The sequence below is a fragment of the Uloborus diversus genome, chromosome 1 (assembly GCF_026930045.1).
Source record: "Uloborus diversus isolate 005 chromosome 1, Udiv.v.3.1, whole genome shotgun sequence".
In the NCBI taxonomy this organism is placed as follows: Eukaryota; Metazoa; Arthropoda; class Arachnida; order Araneae; family Uloboridae; genus Uloborus; species Uloborus diversus.
This window is the reverse complement of record NC_072731.1, coordinates 159,718,670-159,735,202: the sequence shown is the minus strand read 5'-3', so window position 1 is coordinate 159,735,202 and position 16,533 is coordinate 159,718,670. Positions and strand designations below refer to the sequence as shown.

Genomic DNA, 16,533 nt, shown 5'->3' with positions numbered 1-16,533 from the left:
TTTTTTTTTTTACAATTTTTTAAATGCAGAACACGACGCGACCTGTAAGCAAGCATTGCCGGTTGAGTTCCGCACTTCCTCATCACGTTACCTAACTGTAATCGTTTGCTTTCTCTTCACTTTTTTTTTTAACGTTCAGAGATTTCATATCTTTATTTTTCCGACTTTTTTTTTTCTGGCCTGTTTGCTATATTTATTTTTGGTCAAATATTTATGCGCATTTTAATTCAGTCAAAGCGGTGATTTTTTTAAATCTTTTGCAAGCGCTGCTTTTTGCACACTACAGGGAACATAGAGCCTTTTCTTTGCGTGTAATTTTGAGTAAATAAATAAAGTCCGCGGTTTTTTGCATGATTTTTGTAGGGATTGGTGGTTATGTTTGGTAGATAGAGAAATGATATTAAGTGGGGAAAAAAATGTCTTTTTTTTACATAGAAAGGATTGTTAATTACTATCAGAGGTAGATATGCATGGATTGTATAGATAGATAGATAGAAAGGTGGACAAATATAGAGGTGGATACAGTAGATGGACCGTAAGAAATAGAGGAACTTCAACGGGGGATCAATTGCCCCCCCCCCACCCCCACCCCCACACAAACACACACCATGACTTTGAAAAACAATGCTTTCACATAAAAGTGGAAATGCTTTTTGTTATTTTCCGACAAAATTTGCATGTATGCCCTTTGTGCCTCCCCTCGCCCCCCTCCTTAAAAATATTCTAAAGGACATAACGGGAGATAGATCCAGAAAATACTTTATTCAACACAAAATTTACTAAGCAGCCGCCGATGGCTGCAACCTTGGCGTAAACAGGCGAATGATAATATTGATGTATAGAGAAAAAGATTGATTAATACCATCGACAATTTTTTTAAGCAGCCGCCGAGGAAGTCAGCATTGGCGTAAAAAGGCGAATGATAATATTGATATATAGAGCAAAACATTGATTAATACCGTCGCTAAATTGTGTAAGCAGCCGCCGAAGGCGGCAACCCTGGCACAAAAGGCGAATTGCGTATAAAGGCGGACCAGCTGGTCGCCGAAGGCGGCCAGTATCTATATAAATTTATATATAAATATAGATATAAACATAGATACCCATTCATAAGAGCTGCTCGTTTAAAGATATAAGACACAGCACCTGCTAAAACAAAGAAGTTGTCGCCTCAGAAACATAAATAGGCTCATTGCTCTTAAAGTTTGGCCAGAAAGTAGGACTGGCACTGCCATTACTTGAGAATGTTTCAATTTTTTTTTTTGCTTGATGTTAACCTAGTAAAACGTACCAAGCTCACATGTGCCTCGTGCTCACATGTGCTCCTCTTTCCCCTACTTGTCTGTACTCCTAAAAATAACGACAAAAAATGTCGCTTACTTTGTACATTTTTCTAAAGTTAAAATCATGAATTAAAATTTCAAATATCATGATTCTTTTTGGTATTACTTAGAAAAATGTGTTTCAAATGTCACAATTCTTTTTTGTGTAATTTTAAAAATTATGTAGTACAATTCGCAACTCTAATAAACTATAGAAGGCGCTGCAGCCACTGTCTAATGGCGGATGAAAAAGGTAAAACAAACACATGCCGTAACTTATAACTTGCTTTGACGCTTAGTGAATGACAGTAATTTTTCATCGTGTTTGTGGGAAGGTTTCTTTTCTATTCTTTTGAAACTACATTACATCACAAACTGTCTGAAGCCTGTAATTTACCCCAAAGAAAACACTTGGAATGGAATGTTTTACCTTTTTCTTTAGTGTTGTTAATCATTGCAAGGTAGCGTATTCGAGTTCTGGAATTGCGAATGGAGCAAGGTTTTGTTTTTGTTTTTTTCCAAAAATCTGATTGCAATATCTGCGAAAATTCTATTCGGACTCGTTTTGTACAAAATTCATATTTGGTCAGTTAATTAATGAAGCAATTTATTCAAATAATTTGCAAAGATACTAGTTTAGGAGTTGATGAAATCTTTCATTTTCTTTGTTAAATAATGAAACAGTTTATCCAAATAATTTGTAAAAATACTAGTTCAGGAGTTGATGAAATATTTCCTCGAAAGAGAGTTTGTAGTTTAGTTTTGTTTTCAAACAATTAATTCAACTAATATAGTCATGGTTTTGCAGCAAAAGAAAAAAAAAAGAAAAAAGAAAACGCACAGCAGAATGCAAATGTTCTTGGAAAATTAAACAAAAAAATCTTCATCACAGTTGAACTTTATATTCAATCTTGAAAATAAAAATATTAAAAAAGAATATATTAACAATTTAAAAAAAAGAAAGGTAATTCTGTTACTGCAGGGGAATTATGGCCTACCAAGTCTAAGATCAGTTGAGTTGTCTGGGGGGGGAGGATTTGGCGCATTAATTCTTGTAGCTAGAGATCCTTTAAAATCAGTTTTCATTGCTGAGCTTGGGTAAAAGCTGAGAAGAACACAGCCAAAGAACACAGAAATTTAAAAGAGGTAACACTTTCAATGGGATTCTTCGCAGCCGTTTTCGAAAAATTAAGAAAAATTTATTTTTACGAATCATTTTTCATGCAAAAAAAGTATATTGCATAAAATTTCGTGAATTTTAAAGTAATATTTTAAAAAATTTTTAAAGCGTGTTTTCGGAAACCTACTATCATCATTCGATTATTTTCGCCTTACTCTGGATTTGTCAAATTGACTATGTTCGCACCTAACACTGAAACCCCTTAATATATACATAAGATAAATCACGCTTCAAACTAGAGTCATTCTAATCTATTTACTTATACAAGATCCAAATAGACATGCTCAATCTCTACATAGTATAAAATGAAGTCTCTCAAAAGCGTGTGTGTGTTTGAACTCACAAAACTCGAGAACTACCTAGCCGATTTCACTGAAAGTTTCACAGTTTGCTCCTTTAAGTCCTGAAAAGGTTCGCAGACCAGTTCGAAAAAAAAAATCGACGAATAGTTCTATTTTATTTCAATTTAGGCCCAATTTTCGTATAAATTCCCGAATATGGTTGTAAAAAATTACTTGCATATATTAATATTATATATCGTTGGAAAGGGTAGAATTTCCGCGTTCTACGCGATTTGTTTCAATGCTCTAACTTAATTACGGCGGGAGTTATTCAAGTTTTTAGCTCGAATTTGTTTAGACTTAGCTGAAATTTAGGCACTACTTCCTTCATTCAATTTATCAATAAAAAGTAAAGGAATAGTCCCACAATTTTCTTTTTGACACCATTGGAAAAAGCGACATTTTTTACTCAAGATTTAACTCGGACTATGGTCGAAAGTTTAACCCTCTATCTCCATTAGAAAGAAAGTTACAAGCGAATTAAATGAAGTTCAAAAATCTGTTCTCTATTCAAGTTTTTGACAATTTTATCTTGCGTTTCCACGGTAACGCTTTTTGAATCCATTTTTTTTTTCCATCTTTCTGATTTTCAATTCTTAAACTTATTTTATTTTGTGTTTCCATGGTTACGCTTTTTAAATCCTTCTTTCTCATTTTATTTTAATTTTTTAAAAGTATTTTAATGTCTTTCGTCACTGTTTGAAGGGGAAATTTTGCATGATGTTTTTTTTCCCACTTATTTAAGCCTGATTGTTGGATATACGTCACTTGACACAATTTTTATTTTCAAAGTAGACCGGGCAAAGCCGGGCAACGCAGCTAGTGATACAAATATAATTAAAGACGAAAGGAAAACAACAAGTTGAGTCACTTTAGACGTAGAAAGATTTTTATTGAAAACACAATTTATACATAGCATGTAGAGACGGCGTTAACATTATCACACTTTTAAAGGATAAATATATATTTATATAGTATAAGTGTTTATGTATATATTTACATCTACTTCTATACAGAGTTGTTAAAAAATGGGCAGCATATGAAAAGGAAAATATCCACCTTTGTCTTCTTTTATCACTTTGTAATTCATTATTCAATAAATAATCTCTCTCACAAAAATTGCATCCGTTAAAGTTATTGGCTTATTAAATATTTTTGCATCTATGTTGCCAGCTGACGAGAGATTATTTTTAATTGGTACAAATTTTTATAGAACTCTGCCTTAAAAATTACAAGCTTCCGATTAAATTTCGATAGTAATGTAACTTTGAATTGCTGAAATTTTGTAGTTTTTATGATTTTTTTGCAAAATATTAGCTACATAGTTTTGTTATAAAGATAGTAATAAAATAACTTGAACCAACTACGGTTCAATTACCCTCCTAAGTAAAAATTACATGTTCAGGACAGACTACTAACGAGAAAAACTAAATTATTCTGTCTCACGTACATTTTCATGTTTTCAGCTTAAAATCTAGCAAATAAATGTGTAAGGTTCAAGTTTTTATGTCAAGCATAACATAGCTCTGTAATGTCATTCCGTACTTTGTTTTGGGGTATTGAATCGCAACAACAAAGTAGTTGGCATGAACACTACACATACGTTATGTTTTCAGTAATTTTTCATGGTCATGAGCAAGAGATTAAAAACTAGAAAATATTTATTTCTTTTATTTACATTATTGCTGTATGTTATTGTATTTCCTAGCTTGTTTTTATTTTTTGATGCTATTATACACCATAACTGCTATTTAAGGAAATCTGATCGAATAAACTTCAAATGATTCGAAAATTTGCAATAAGTTCTTTTATTGTAACCTTTCTTTGTCTACATTTCGTTCAACCACAAACGTCATTGGATATGATGCTCCTAATTTTTTAGGGATTTGTTTTTCCATAATTTAATAACTTAGCTATCTATATACGTATTTACAAGCACGAACAAGAGTTTAAAATTAAACTGAATTCTTATTCAATGAAATACAAAGCGATTGCAATTTTATCTAAACATAATAAAGACACCAGGGTTTTCTTTTTATTCCAAATAATTATTCCTGTTTTGAAAATCAGTTAATTTTTAAATAATTACAACTTTGACTACCTTTGACAAATCACTTACTAAATTAGGGAATAAAAGTATGCTACTTATTGAAAAATTATATCGAACCAAATCGAATTATCATCAACATTTTTAACTAGTAATTAACAGAGATGTATACTGTTTGGTAGAGGATTCAGTTGGATTGTATTACATGAAAATACTTTCTACCCATCAAAATTTGACGGTTCATATTTTTAAGACCAACCTTGCAATTACATCAGATAAAGCCATCATTCGCGTAGAGTTAACATGAATCCTTTTTAGGATTATTCTTACGCATTCGATCAAGTAATCACGTTCATTTTATCACCCATTTCGAGAGAAACATCTCTTTTTACAGCCAATTCCATGTTTATTTCTCTAGTATTACAAAGCAACAGTGCTCCCCCTCTTACAACAGCTGTTCAAGTTTTTTCATCGCCATGTCTACAGTTTCTGAAATGTTATCAATTTTCGAAAAGCTGCATTTATTTTCTCTCGTCAACTGGCACAGTAGCTAAGTATTTTCCCCCAATTTGATGGGGTACGAGAAGTGTGTGCGACAGAAAAAATGGTCACACAGTGTTTGCTAATTTATGAAAAGGTCCGTTTCGTTTGAGAAGTATCACATTCGTGGTTTCACATTCACAATATGCGACTAGAAGTTTGGCCCGTGAGGTGTAGTCGGTCCGGTTCCGAGCAACTGTGACGTCTATGATGTGAAACCTGCAATTGAAAAATAACTATTTTAATTTGTTTATCTGGAAGCATGATAACAAATTTTCAACTTACTGAGCATTATCAGAAATCATTCCAGTTTTTCATTTCGGCCGGAAATGTAAAAGCAAAATGGTGAGCTCAAAATTATATTATACGAAAATAAATCAGTTATTTTTTTAGTGAGAACATAGATCAAATATAGTTTGTTAAGATTTAAAAAATATTACCACGTACAAGTTGTCATTTTTACAAAATGCTTCTAAATAGTTACAGTGCTGGCCAAATTATTAGACTAAAGAGGTTTTTTTTTTCTGTTTTTTGTTCACTATTTGTACTAAAATACTATTTATTTTACTGTTAATGTACAGTACATACTGCACATTGATTATTACGTTATTTTAGCATACTTTAATGTTTGCAGGCGGCAGTACTGTCTGCTTTGTTTATGTTCTTTGTTTATCTACCTAACAGGAACATAACCTCAATCATTTTAAACAGTTCACTAGTTCTTTTTATTAGTGTGTTCTGTTTGTTGTATTTAAAGTTAGTTTCAGGTAATTTGTGAGTATGTGTATGTGAGTATATATAATAGTGAGTATAAACAGTTTTTTACCTCCTTTTTTAAAAAGTTAAGAAATGGTGTAATCCTTGTGAAAAGTATGCCAAAAAGACTTAGAATGATCATCAAGAACAAGGGAATGCATACTAAATATTAGATAATTATTTCACTGTTCGTTAATGTCTCTATAGTTATGTAATCAATAAAGAATTTGCTTTTAAAACAGTCTTAGTCTAATAATTTGGCCAGCAATGTAAGAGGCAAAAGCACACATCTGTAACGGACAAACTACCACCTCTGTAAAGTAATAGGTACTTCTATTTCCGCCTATAAACCAGATGTTTGCCTTTAAATCTCATCGCCGGTCAGACTGTAACTTGCTATGAAATGGTTGTGGTAAGAATTCAGTGACATCTCAACAATCGGGAAACCTTGACATGTTTAAGAAAACCCTTTAGGAAATAAAAACCACTTTATTAGAGCAACCTAAGAGAGTTGTAGGGGAGACCGGGGTAAGTTGTTACATTCGAATTTAAAATTAACCACCAGTAGAAACTGACTTTCCTTGCACTAGATGAGCCCTGAAGAAACATATTGCTCAAATTCGCTTATTGTCGTCCGGATCGCAGCTGACATCCGTAAAACTGCGCTTTTAGTTGATAATTTCTTTCTATTCATCCTTTAGAATGAGAAAATCTTAAATGTTGGTAAAATGTATGCGCTAGTTACATGGTAGAACAGTTGGTAAACAATTTAACATTTCAGCTGAAACATTTTATCCACACTGATATTTTATGCATATTTCATAATGTTTTACGCTTCGATTACGAATTCGTGTTTTAATTTTTTCAAAATATGCATTTCCTTAAAATTTCTGTACAGAACATTTAACTAATATTGCAAAGACTCGGCTCCCAGAATGTTAATTTTTTTTACTGGTATTCAGTTTGTAACAACCATTTCGGTCTTTTAAAGTTCAAAATTCATTTTAAAAAAATGTGCACTGAACTTACATTTTCTTGCAATATGTGCACGATTTCTGAAAACGGAGGTCGCTGCTCGGGGTTAAGAGACCAACAACGCTTGATCAGGGTCTGAAAAAGAATTCAGTTTTTTAATATCACAAGAAACTTTTTTAAAAAAATGAACTATTCTATGAAGGACCATTGGTCTACGTGCTTATCTGCAATTTTATTCATAAGTAGGGGAAAATGGGGCACATGTTATTATTCTTGTTATATAGTGCGTTTAAGCTTCATACAGGATATGATGAAGAATTTAAAAATTATTTTAAACTTCAGATTTTAGTTAGAGGAAAATACTTTGTTCTTTTTTTCTTGTAAATATTATATAACACTAAACCGTTGGCCAATTACTTAGTAATAAAATAATTTAAAAATAACAGAATTTTTTAAAAAATACTAAGCACTGTTCATAATACACTCAAAAAGATAAAATAACTTTCCTGGGTCAGCAAGAACAATTCAAGTACTCCTGCAGTTTTCAATGATTCCAAGAAACGGATACTACAAACGAAGAAAAGTGCGACTCTAGCCATGTAGAGAATTCTTTATCATTATCTAGCTTTGAATCATAAATTTGAGGGTTGAAACATGCATATTTTTCTTAATGGGAAAGTTTGGTTTGAAATGACTTGAGCAGCACTTTTCTTCGTTTGTAGTATCCGTTTCTTGGAATCACTGAAAACTAGAGGAATACTTGAATTGTTCTTGCTATCCCAGGAAAGTTATTTTGTTCCTTTGAGTGCATTATGAAGAGTGGTTAGTATTTTTTTTTAAAAAATATGTTATTTCATTCTTTTTAGTGTAAATTTACTTCAGAAATAAAATAATGTTACCATCCCGAAACAACACCTTATTTTTTCATTTAAATGCTCCATACTAAAAGAAAGAAAAGTGTGCCTGAAACTTAAAGCAATTGACACTAAAAACTAATCAAACATAACTAAACATTTCATGCTTGCTTCAGAGAAGCCTTGATTCAAAATTTTCATTATGATTACTATTAACATTACTGTTGCAAGGCACCAAAGTTTGTAACAATGGGTTTTTTTTTTATATTCAAAAATTTAATGGGAAATTTCATGAAATTTGCTGTTTTCCATCCTAACTGAAATAATAATTTTATTTTAGAATATTAATTTTTCAGCGTTAAGTTGTACCTTAAGATTAAGCAAATCATTTAGTGAAATCCCGAAGTCTCTATAAATGGTCTTTTTGCTGAGATATAAGCAAAAACAGGCCTCAGATTACTCCGTGACAATCAAGCCAAGTATAATAAAAGTGCTTACTGAAAAATAATAAAATAAATAAATAATAGGGTAATAATTATTAACAGTAAACTCATTGTAGCAAAATAATAATCATAAATCCGAACACATTTTTTAACTTATAATAAATCTACACCAACATTTATATTACGGGGAGGATATGGCAACTGTTCACATGTCCCTCTATATGTTGTGTTCACAAATGCCAAGTCATCTATCTTAGAACTTTTTTTCAAAAATAAAAAATTCTTAATTTAATTAAAAATTTTAAACTTTGTCATAAATTTAGTTATGTAATGGTTTGCAATAACAAAGTTAAGATTATTCGTTAGTTTAAAGAATGTTTTCACGTGAAGCAGGCAGCGATATAATTACATCAGAATCTGCTAATACAAAGAAGTTGTCATCACAGGAACAAAAACTGGCTCATTTCTGTAAAAATTTGGCCAAGAAATAGGACTGGTACAGCCATTACTTGAGAATTTTTCAAGATTTTTTGATTGACCTCACCCTAGTGAAACATACCGAGTTCACAAGTGCCCGCTTTTCCCCTACCTCATAGCATTCAACCCTAAATATTCAAGGTGTCCAAAAAGTCCTTTACACATTTTAAATATTCTTAGAAAAGCAACAAATTGTTGTGTGAATATGTAGTTTGCAACATAATACTTCAATGGTTCAATATTTTTTATCGCATCGTAAAAAAAAAAGAAAAATAGAAGGGGTGAAAAAGTGAAATTATAACTAATCGCTGTATTGTTACAGTAAGAAATCAAATGTCATGAGAAGTGTTTAATGATTTTATTAAACAGAAAGTAACAGTTCATGAAACTAGGGACATCACAGTAAAAAAAAATTAATTGCATCAGTATTTTTTTCTTTCGTATGAGGTAAAAAAGACTATTTTATAAAACTGTGAGAAAAAAAGTTATAAACACATGTCTGTAAGTTTTATAGGCGAATTTTGACAACACTACTCACTACCCATGCGTCGTTGCATTAGCGATTCTAAAAGTTAATCTTTTTTTTTCCACTTAGGGAATCAACTGCTATGTCTACAATCTTATTATTTTTATATAGAAATGTGGTTTATCTAGGAAGACCAACAAGAAACAACAATCACAGTAACATCAGTCACATTTCTCTTTTCGTTAATAAACCTCAAACAAATTGCACAAATAGCATTGACTGCTGCAGAAAGGCAAAAAAGGAGGCGATATAAATTAAGAAATAAAGTAAAACACGAAAATTACAAAAAGTAAAACAACGTAGAAGCTGGAAAGAGCAGATGATAAAAATAAATAAAATAATTTTAAAAAACCTAGCATAATTACTAAAGTTAGTTTAGAATAAAATTAAAAAAAGAAATTAGGTGAAGAAATAGAACAAGTAAGAAGAAATTTAAAGTGTTGAACTCCCAGGTTTAAATTAGCAGCTGCATTGCCCCTCTTAAAAATAATGAAACATTGGTAAAATCTGTTAGTCTTTCAGAACGCTCTTTGTTATATCTTCACAAAAGAAAACTGCTGCTGTAAAAAAATTTCTGGCATAAAATTTGATAAACAGGTAGTCCTAGTTCTTCATGTATTACATTTGAATGAAAGTGCTACATCATCGATACAGAAATACTTCTTAATGTCGCAGCTTCATGCAAATTTCAGAGCTATCACAATCCGACTTGCACAGTTATTTTATTAAGAGTTATATTTGAGTAATACTTTTTTATAATTCACAAGCTGTATGAGGTGTTTAGCAACAGCCCTTTTTTACAGTAAAGGAGGGAATCACTTCCAGCAGAACATGTTCCAAAATTGTTGACTGCAACTGGAGAACGGGTTCTTGAAGAATATGACAAACAACTGTATCACGAGAAGTTAGATGCATTGAAATTGAAAACTAGGAGTATTTAGTAACTGTCAAGATTCAATAAGTAAAACATTGGAAATAGCCTGTCAATGTGGATGAAATTTATTATTCACATGAGAAAGGAATAAACTATTTTGAGCACTAGATGTAGTAAAGGCAAGAGGACTTTTTATTTTATGAAATACATCAAAAATATAACTTTTAAAACTTTAGAAATGAACTTTTCTAGTATTTTAACTACAATTTTACCCCCCAATTTTAAATGTTAATTTTATTTTCAAGGAGAAATAATTTATAATTACTGTCTGACCACGGAGTGTATAGAAAGACAAACATCCATTTTAAAGCCGGAAATGGACGAATCTAATATTTTTTACCGATGTCAGCTTTTGCAGAAGCAGAGTCTCATTCAAATGAGCGGAATACGCGCATCAAACTTTTACTTTTCTCCCTTATTCACATAGATTCGTCTTATCAGGACGTTTGAAAATTCCATGCAATCCGTGGTTGGACAGGACAGCAATTTATTGTAAATGTAACATCAGTCACAAAATCATTGTATCATCAGTCACGATTGTTAAATAATTTTTATACTTTTAGTTTTTAAATTATTTTAATAAAACAAAGTGTTTTCATCAAGTCTAAAATCTCTATTTTAAGGGGAAGAAATCTGTTTAGGTTTTTCAGTTAATAGTTTGAATTGAATTTCCAGTTATATATAAGTCACTTTTCCCAATGTCTCTTCTGCGTAAAATCAGTCACGTTTTTTTAATCCCCTTAATTTCATACAAAAAAAAATTTCTCAAATCTGAAAACAAATGTGGGACAGTGATGTACCATATCATGATATTTTAGATCAATTTCAGAAGAAACAAAATTTAATTTCAAAACAGTGCTGAATTCATAATTTAAAAATAGTGTCAAATTGTAACGTCAGTCACCGTGGACAGACCCAATACCTTTCAATGCGTGTACCTGTACTCAAGTTCATCCTATGTTCACAAACATTACACACATTAAACTCTGGTAATAAAAGGTAATGTTTTCTGTTGAATAAGATGATTAAATACATCAGATTACGCTTTTTTTTCCTTTACTGTGACGGTACAGCAGTAGTCAATGTAAATTACTTATAATAACACTTTTTTCTTTTTCTTTTTTTCTTTTTTTTTTACGATGCCATAAAAAAATTTCTGAACTTGTAAAGTATTGTGATGCATGCAAACTGCATATTCATACCACAATTTGTGGCATTTCAAGGACTTTTCGGACACTCTGTATTTTTTTTTAATGTGTCAAGGACTTTTCGGACACTACTTTTTTTTAAGTGACAAGAACTTTTCGGACACTCTGTATATTGTTAACAATATTGTTCATCCTGAATTATTCTTTATTAAGGTGAATTTTATGGTATGGTTAAATTCCCTAAACACATTTTGAATAACTTTGAAAAGTAATTAAAAACACGGCAACTGACTAATTTCACTAATGTCAGTCAGTAGCTATGTCTACGAGCGCTTGTTTCGCTATAGTAATAAAGATAAATCAACACTATTTCAATCGTAAGGCTCTTTCGTATACTTATCAGAAATATGTTTTTTTTTTTTTTAATTTCAAATCATTAAAGAGTTACAATAAAAAGAACAATTGGGTGATCTTTTGCTTAAAATACAATTTTGCTAAAAATGTATTCCTTCAAGTGTAACTGTTTTCACCCATTTGTATTGTTCGAAGTTGATAATAAATAAATGCGTTTTTCACTATGGTTATTTTTAGCCAAATGAATATGTATATGGACGTAAACGAGGAATGTGAGAGAGAAATTATGATCCTCCCTTAATCTTTATCAATATTTTGTAAAGTAATTATTCGAAAATGGTTAACTGGCTTATAAACAATTTTTGAACAAACTAATGTTTGAAACTAGCTGAGAAGAATTAAAAATGTATATTTTTTTAAACTATCTGTTTGTGAACTTTCAATTAATAGTTTCATTTTTTGAAAAACCTTGAGGAGATGCGGGCGGAAAAACAGTTTTTCTAGACTTGTTCCGTCAATGCAATAACAGGCAGTAAAAGAAGAGTTTGCAGCCCGATCGCGTTTTGTACAGCAAAGTCATTCGGCAAGAGTTACGGAAAAATTAATCCATGAACCCCAGACATTGCATATTTTGTACAACATTTGTGTATGTAAATATTTTGACGTACAGTCACTTTTTTCCCTTATTCTTTTCATTCATGCATGAAAATCATATAGCAGTTTTAAAATGTGATTAACAACAAATTAATGTTATCTATTGTAATTTTTATATAGCACTAGAGCGTTCTATCGTGTTATACGAGGGTTCCTGTAATTTAGCTCATCGTGCCAGACTAAATCAGTGTTTCTGTCGGAACACGTGTTTTAGCCTACAAATAGCAAATATTGAGATAATAACAGTGAAACGTTCGGGTTTTAAAAAAATGTTGCCTTTTTTTATGGAAACTTTATGAAATAATAATAATTAATATAATAGCTATAATAACAACAAAAATAAATAAATAAATAATTGATGAAACCTAATAAGATGAAAACCCATCTGAAAAATATACATTAAAAAGACTCAGTGACTGCTATATCTACATCCGCATCTGATTTTCTATAGCTGAAAAAAAAATCTGTTGGTGAGTAACTACTGATGTCTGAAACATGCTCATAAAATATTTAATTTATTATTAGATTTCTGAAGGATTTCATACTTAGTAATTTAAAAACTAAGTTTTAATGGTATAACAGATGTCGAACTATGAATAAAATGCAAATAATTACAGCTCAACCTTTTAAATTAAAAAAAAAATCCTACTGTTTGAAATACTACTTCCTTGTATTTTCTACGAAGCTAATTAATAAAGTTTAAGCCCTGTTAAGTGCCTTTTATTTCTGCCCGATTCAGTGTTTTTTATTGACACCTAAGCAGCATTAGAAAGTTTTTGTACACAAATCTATATTTTTGCGATTCACCCTCCTCCACTCATTCACTAAAATATTAGTCGGTATCCTCCCTGATGTACTTAGAAAATGATACTATTAAAGAAGTGCTATGTTGCTGCTAACAATTTGCATAAATGTTACGGAAAATCACATTTTTTGTTGAATAGAGCCAATAATAAACGATCATGCTCTTAACGAAGCTAATAGTTGTTTACTCTAAAAAGAAGAAGATTTATTTGCCGATAACACTAGTCAACAAAAGATAACTTTTTGTCTGCATCCTGGTTATATATATTCAATTCCTACTAATTTCGGGTCGAGAAAAACGAATATAGTAGTGGATTTTTTTTTATTAACTCTTGTTTTCAAAATTCATAAAAGTCCACCGGAGTAAGATGCACAGCAACCACACATTGATTTAAAGGAAATGTTAAAAAGGAAAAAAAATCCTGCGCAATAAATCATAATGAACAGGGCCTGTTTTAGAAATCAATACTAATTTTTTGAAAAGTAATGATTGCTTTTGGCTTATTGCTGTAAACGCTTCATTTTCGATTGCTTTTTTGTACGTTAAAGAAAGACCATCTTTTGTAATAGTTCAGCTGCATTTGGTGAGCATTAACTCAGATTAATGACCCAGATATCTGCGTTCCATTTTCAAGACATCTTGGTGAAATCTTTCCTCATGCTTACTGCTCATAGTCTTAGTTTTTAAACAAAATGTCCTGGAAGAAGGTCACTCATCAATGGTCACAGAACTTCTGTAGGGATTGTTTGAATAACTGTTTGTAGTTCTCGTCTTTTCTGTTGCTTAGAAATACCTGTAATACACTCTTAAAGGCTTACTGGGTGTTTTTTTCTCCCCTCGCAAATTTCTTTTTTAAAAACCGTGATTTTCATAGTTGCGCGTATTTGAAGGAGCATTAAAAATTCTCTCCTTATCCTTAGCTTCAATATGTCTTGGAAATCTCCCTCTAAGGAAAGTATTGGAAAATTTTCTTCGTTCACAGTTTTCACGAAGTACTTCATTATTCGCAGCAGAATGAGCATGGGGGGAAACAGAAATGGGTGGAACTACTAGAGGCTGATTTTGGACGTTTCTCATCCCAGAATTTAAATTTCTTGAAGTCAATTTCGGTTTTTATGTAGTGAGATTTTCTATCCCAACCAGGGGTCAACGTTTAGAAGACAGTCAGTCCCATGGGCTGTGTTTTTATCTGCCAGGAAAAAGAGCATTAGTGAGAATTCACTATCGTAGTTGGTACCGTATCTTGAAAACTAGAGCTAATCTCAACTTTGTACGGAGGTTTTCGTTTTTAGCGAGGCAAAATAGCTATCGAAAATAGCTATTTTTGAGCCGGATGCGTTTTTAGTGTTGACTAGTGCAATTTAATCATTTTGCTTGGTATTCTTTCTGACTGTTTGCTTTCTTTTAACCTTTATCAAAAAGAAAAAACCGTGCATTACCCTTTTTTTACTCTATAGATCTTTAACTTCACCAAAATTCCCCTACTTCTTGTTTTTTAAAACCATTTTCTTAGTTCTAAGTCTATTAACTTTCTTTCTAGTTACATTTTCTTCAGCAACGCTTTGTCATTTATGAAACTGTGCCATCTTCCACTTTCATACAGAGGAAGAAAATTTTCCAACTATAAGGTTATCATTAAGAATAAGAAAATCTAACTACAGATACTGACCTTGAGCCCGTTAATAAAACGAAAGTTGTGTAAGGATGCCGTTCTGCCAGAAGACACCTGCCAAATGAGGGCGTGTGGCGGCAGATCATGGAAGGCGAAACGTTCTGCCAGCAGTTCGAACAGCAGCGACCTGAAATTTAGATACGTGAATTTCATACAACAACAACCACATGCAATCCAAGAGCATGAAGTATTTTTAAATGTGTTTGCCGGTTGAATTTATCACCATTTCATAGCATTATTTATATTTTAGCAATATCCATGAAAATCAAGTGCGTTTGTGTACATTTTGTGTAAGAAATCCCTTAAATCTTAGATCCACTTTTTTTATACACAGCGTGTTCCCGTTTAACCTGCAAAACCTCTCTTTTTGCAACCCTTATTCCTAGATGCATACTTCCGAATGCAAAAAGGTTCAAAATAAGGTGCAGAGTTAAGATATTGAAAGTTGAAAGAAAAAAAAATAAAATTAGTAGGAAAAACTGAAATCTAACTTTTTTACGGGCCCTAGGTCCCCTAACTTATATTTAGGGGAATAATCTCTATTGAAAACAGTTCCGACCCAAAAGAGTCGAAACATTTGCGACCAAAACTCAAGGAGATATCCGAGCTCACATTTTTAAGGGAACGTGTATAAGATTAGATTGGAACTTTTCGCCCTTTCAGAAGAATGTCGGGATGTAGAAGTAAGAAAAACAAAATACTAATAGTAGTGCCAGTTTTACCCTATTTATATTTTTCATTGCTATTAAAAAATAAATACAAGTTATGCTACAATACGTAAAGACGCACTGGAAAGGCTCGTAAAATCTGAAAAAAATACTCTATACACACATATAATTTTAAACTCCTGATAGCCGCTATATTTCCCCCCAAAATGTTATTGACCGCCGGTGTAAAGTAGTGTAAGTCACAAAACGCTGCGTTTCATATATCGGTGAAGATTTTTCAGACTAATGACAAACCTTTTATGCTCAAATTGCTTTTCATGCTTTTGATTTCCCAAATGCGATGAAAGGGATTTGGTAACCATGTAAAAAGTTAGATTTCGTATTTTTCCACTGATTTTTTTTCCTTTCAAACTTTTTATATCTTTACTCTACATCTTATTTCAACCATTTTTGCAATTGTAAATATGGGTCTAGAACCAAAGGTTTCAAAAGAATGAAAATCTCTTGTACTTTTTTTTCTGATATCAATTGCCTAATGTATATGGGGCCTTGACGGCGTATACGGGGCCTTGTTGGTACGGAGTATATGGGGCCTTGTTGACTTAATGAGCTAGGAAAAGAAAATAGCAATTGCACGGGTGTTTGTTTCGTTTAACTGAAAGAAAGTCACCGATAACGTGCTAAGAAGTTTTTGAATGCAGTGTATGACATTTGGTGGATCTTTCTGGTACATCCGACAGAAATTTCATAGTAAGGTCAATAGTGATTTTGTTCTGGCTAATCATAAGTACACACTGCGCTGTCTCCTGAGCAGTCACCATTTTCTTTTCTTAGCTC

The 16,533-nt window shown here is 31.9% G+C and overlaps 1 protein-coding gene across 1 annotated transcript in view; it reads right to left on the bottom strand.

Annotated features, from left to right (window-relative positions):
* Nucleotides 1–3,724: 3,724 nt before the first annotated feature.
* Nucleotides 3,725–16,533, bottom strand: part of LOC129216561 (dual specificity protein kinase splB-like) — a 59,727-nt gene continuing 46,918 nt past the window's right edge. The window contains exons 13-15 of the mRNA XM_054850779.1: nucleotides 15,026–15,155; nucleotides 7,216–7,296; nucleotides 3,725–5,649 (exon numbers count right to left, since the gene is read on the bottom strand). Of these exons, the coding sequence (XP_054706754.1) occupies nucleotides 5,569–5,649; nucleotides 7,216–7,296; nucleotides 15,026–15,155 (292 nt within the window). The 3' untranslated portion in view covers nucleotides 3,725–5,568. The remainder of the gene's footprint in view (nucleotides 5,650–7,215; nucleotides 7,297–15,025; nucleotides 15,156–16,533) is intronic.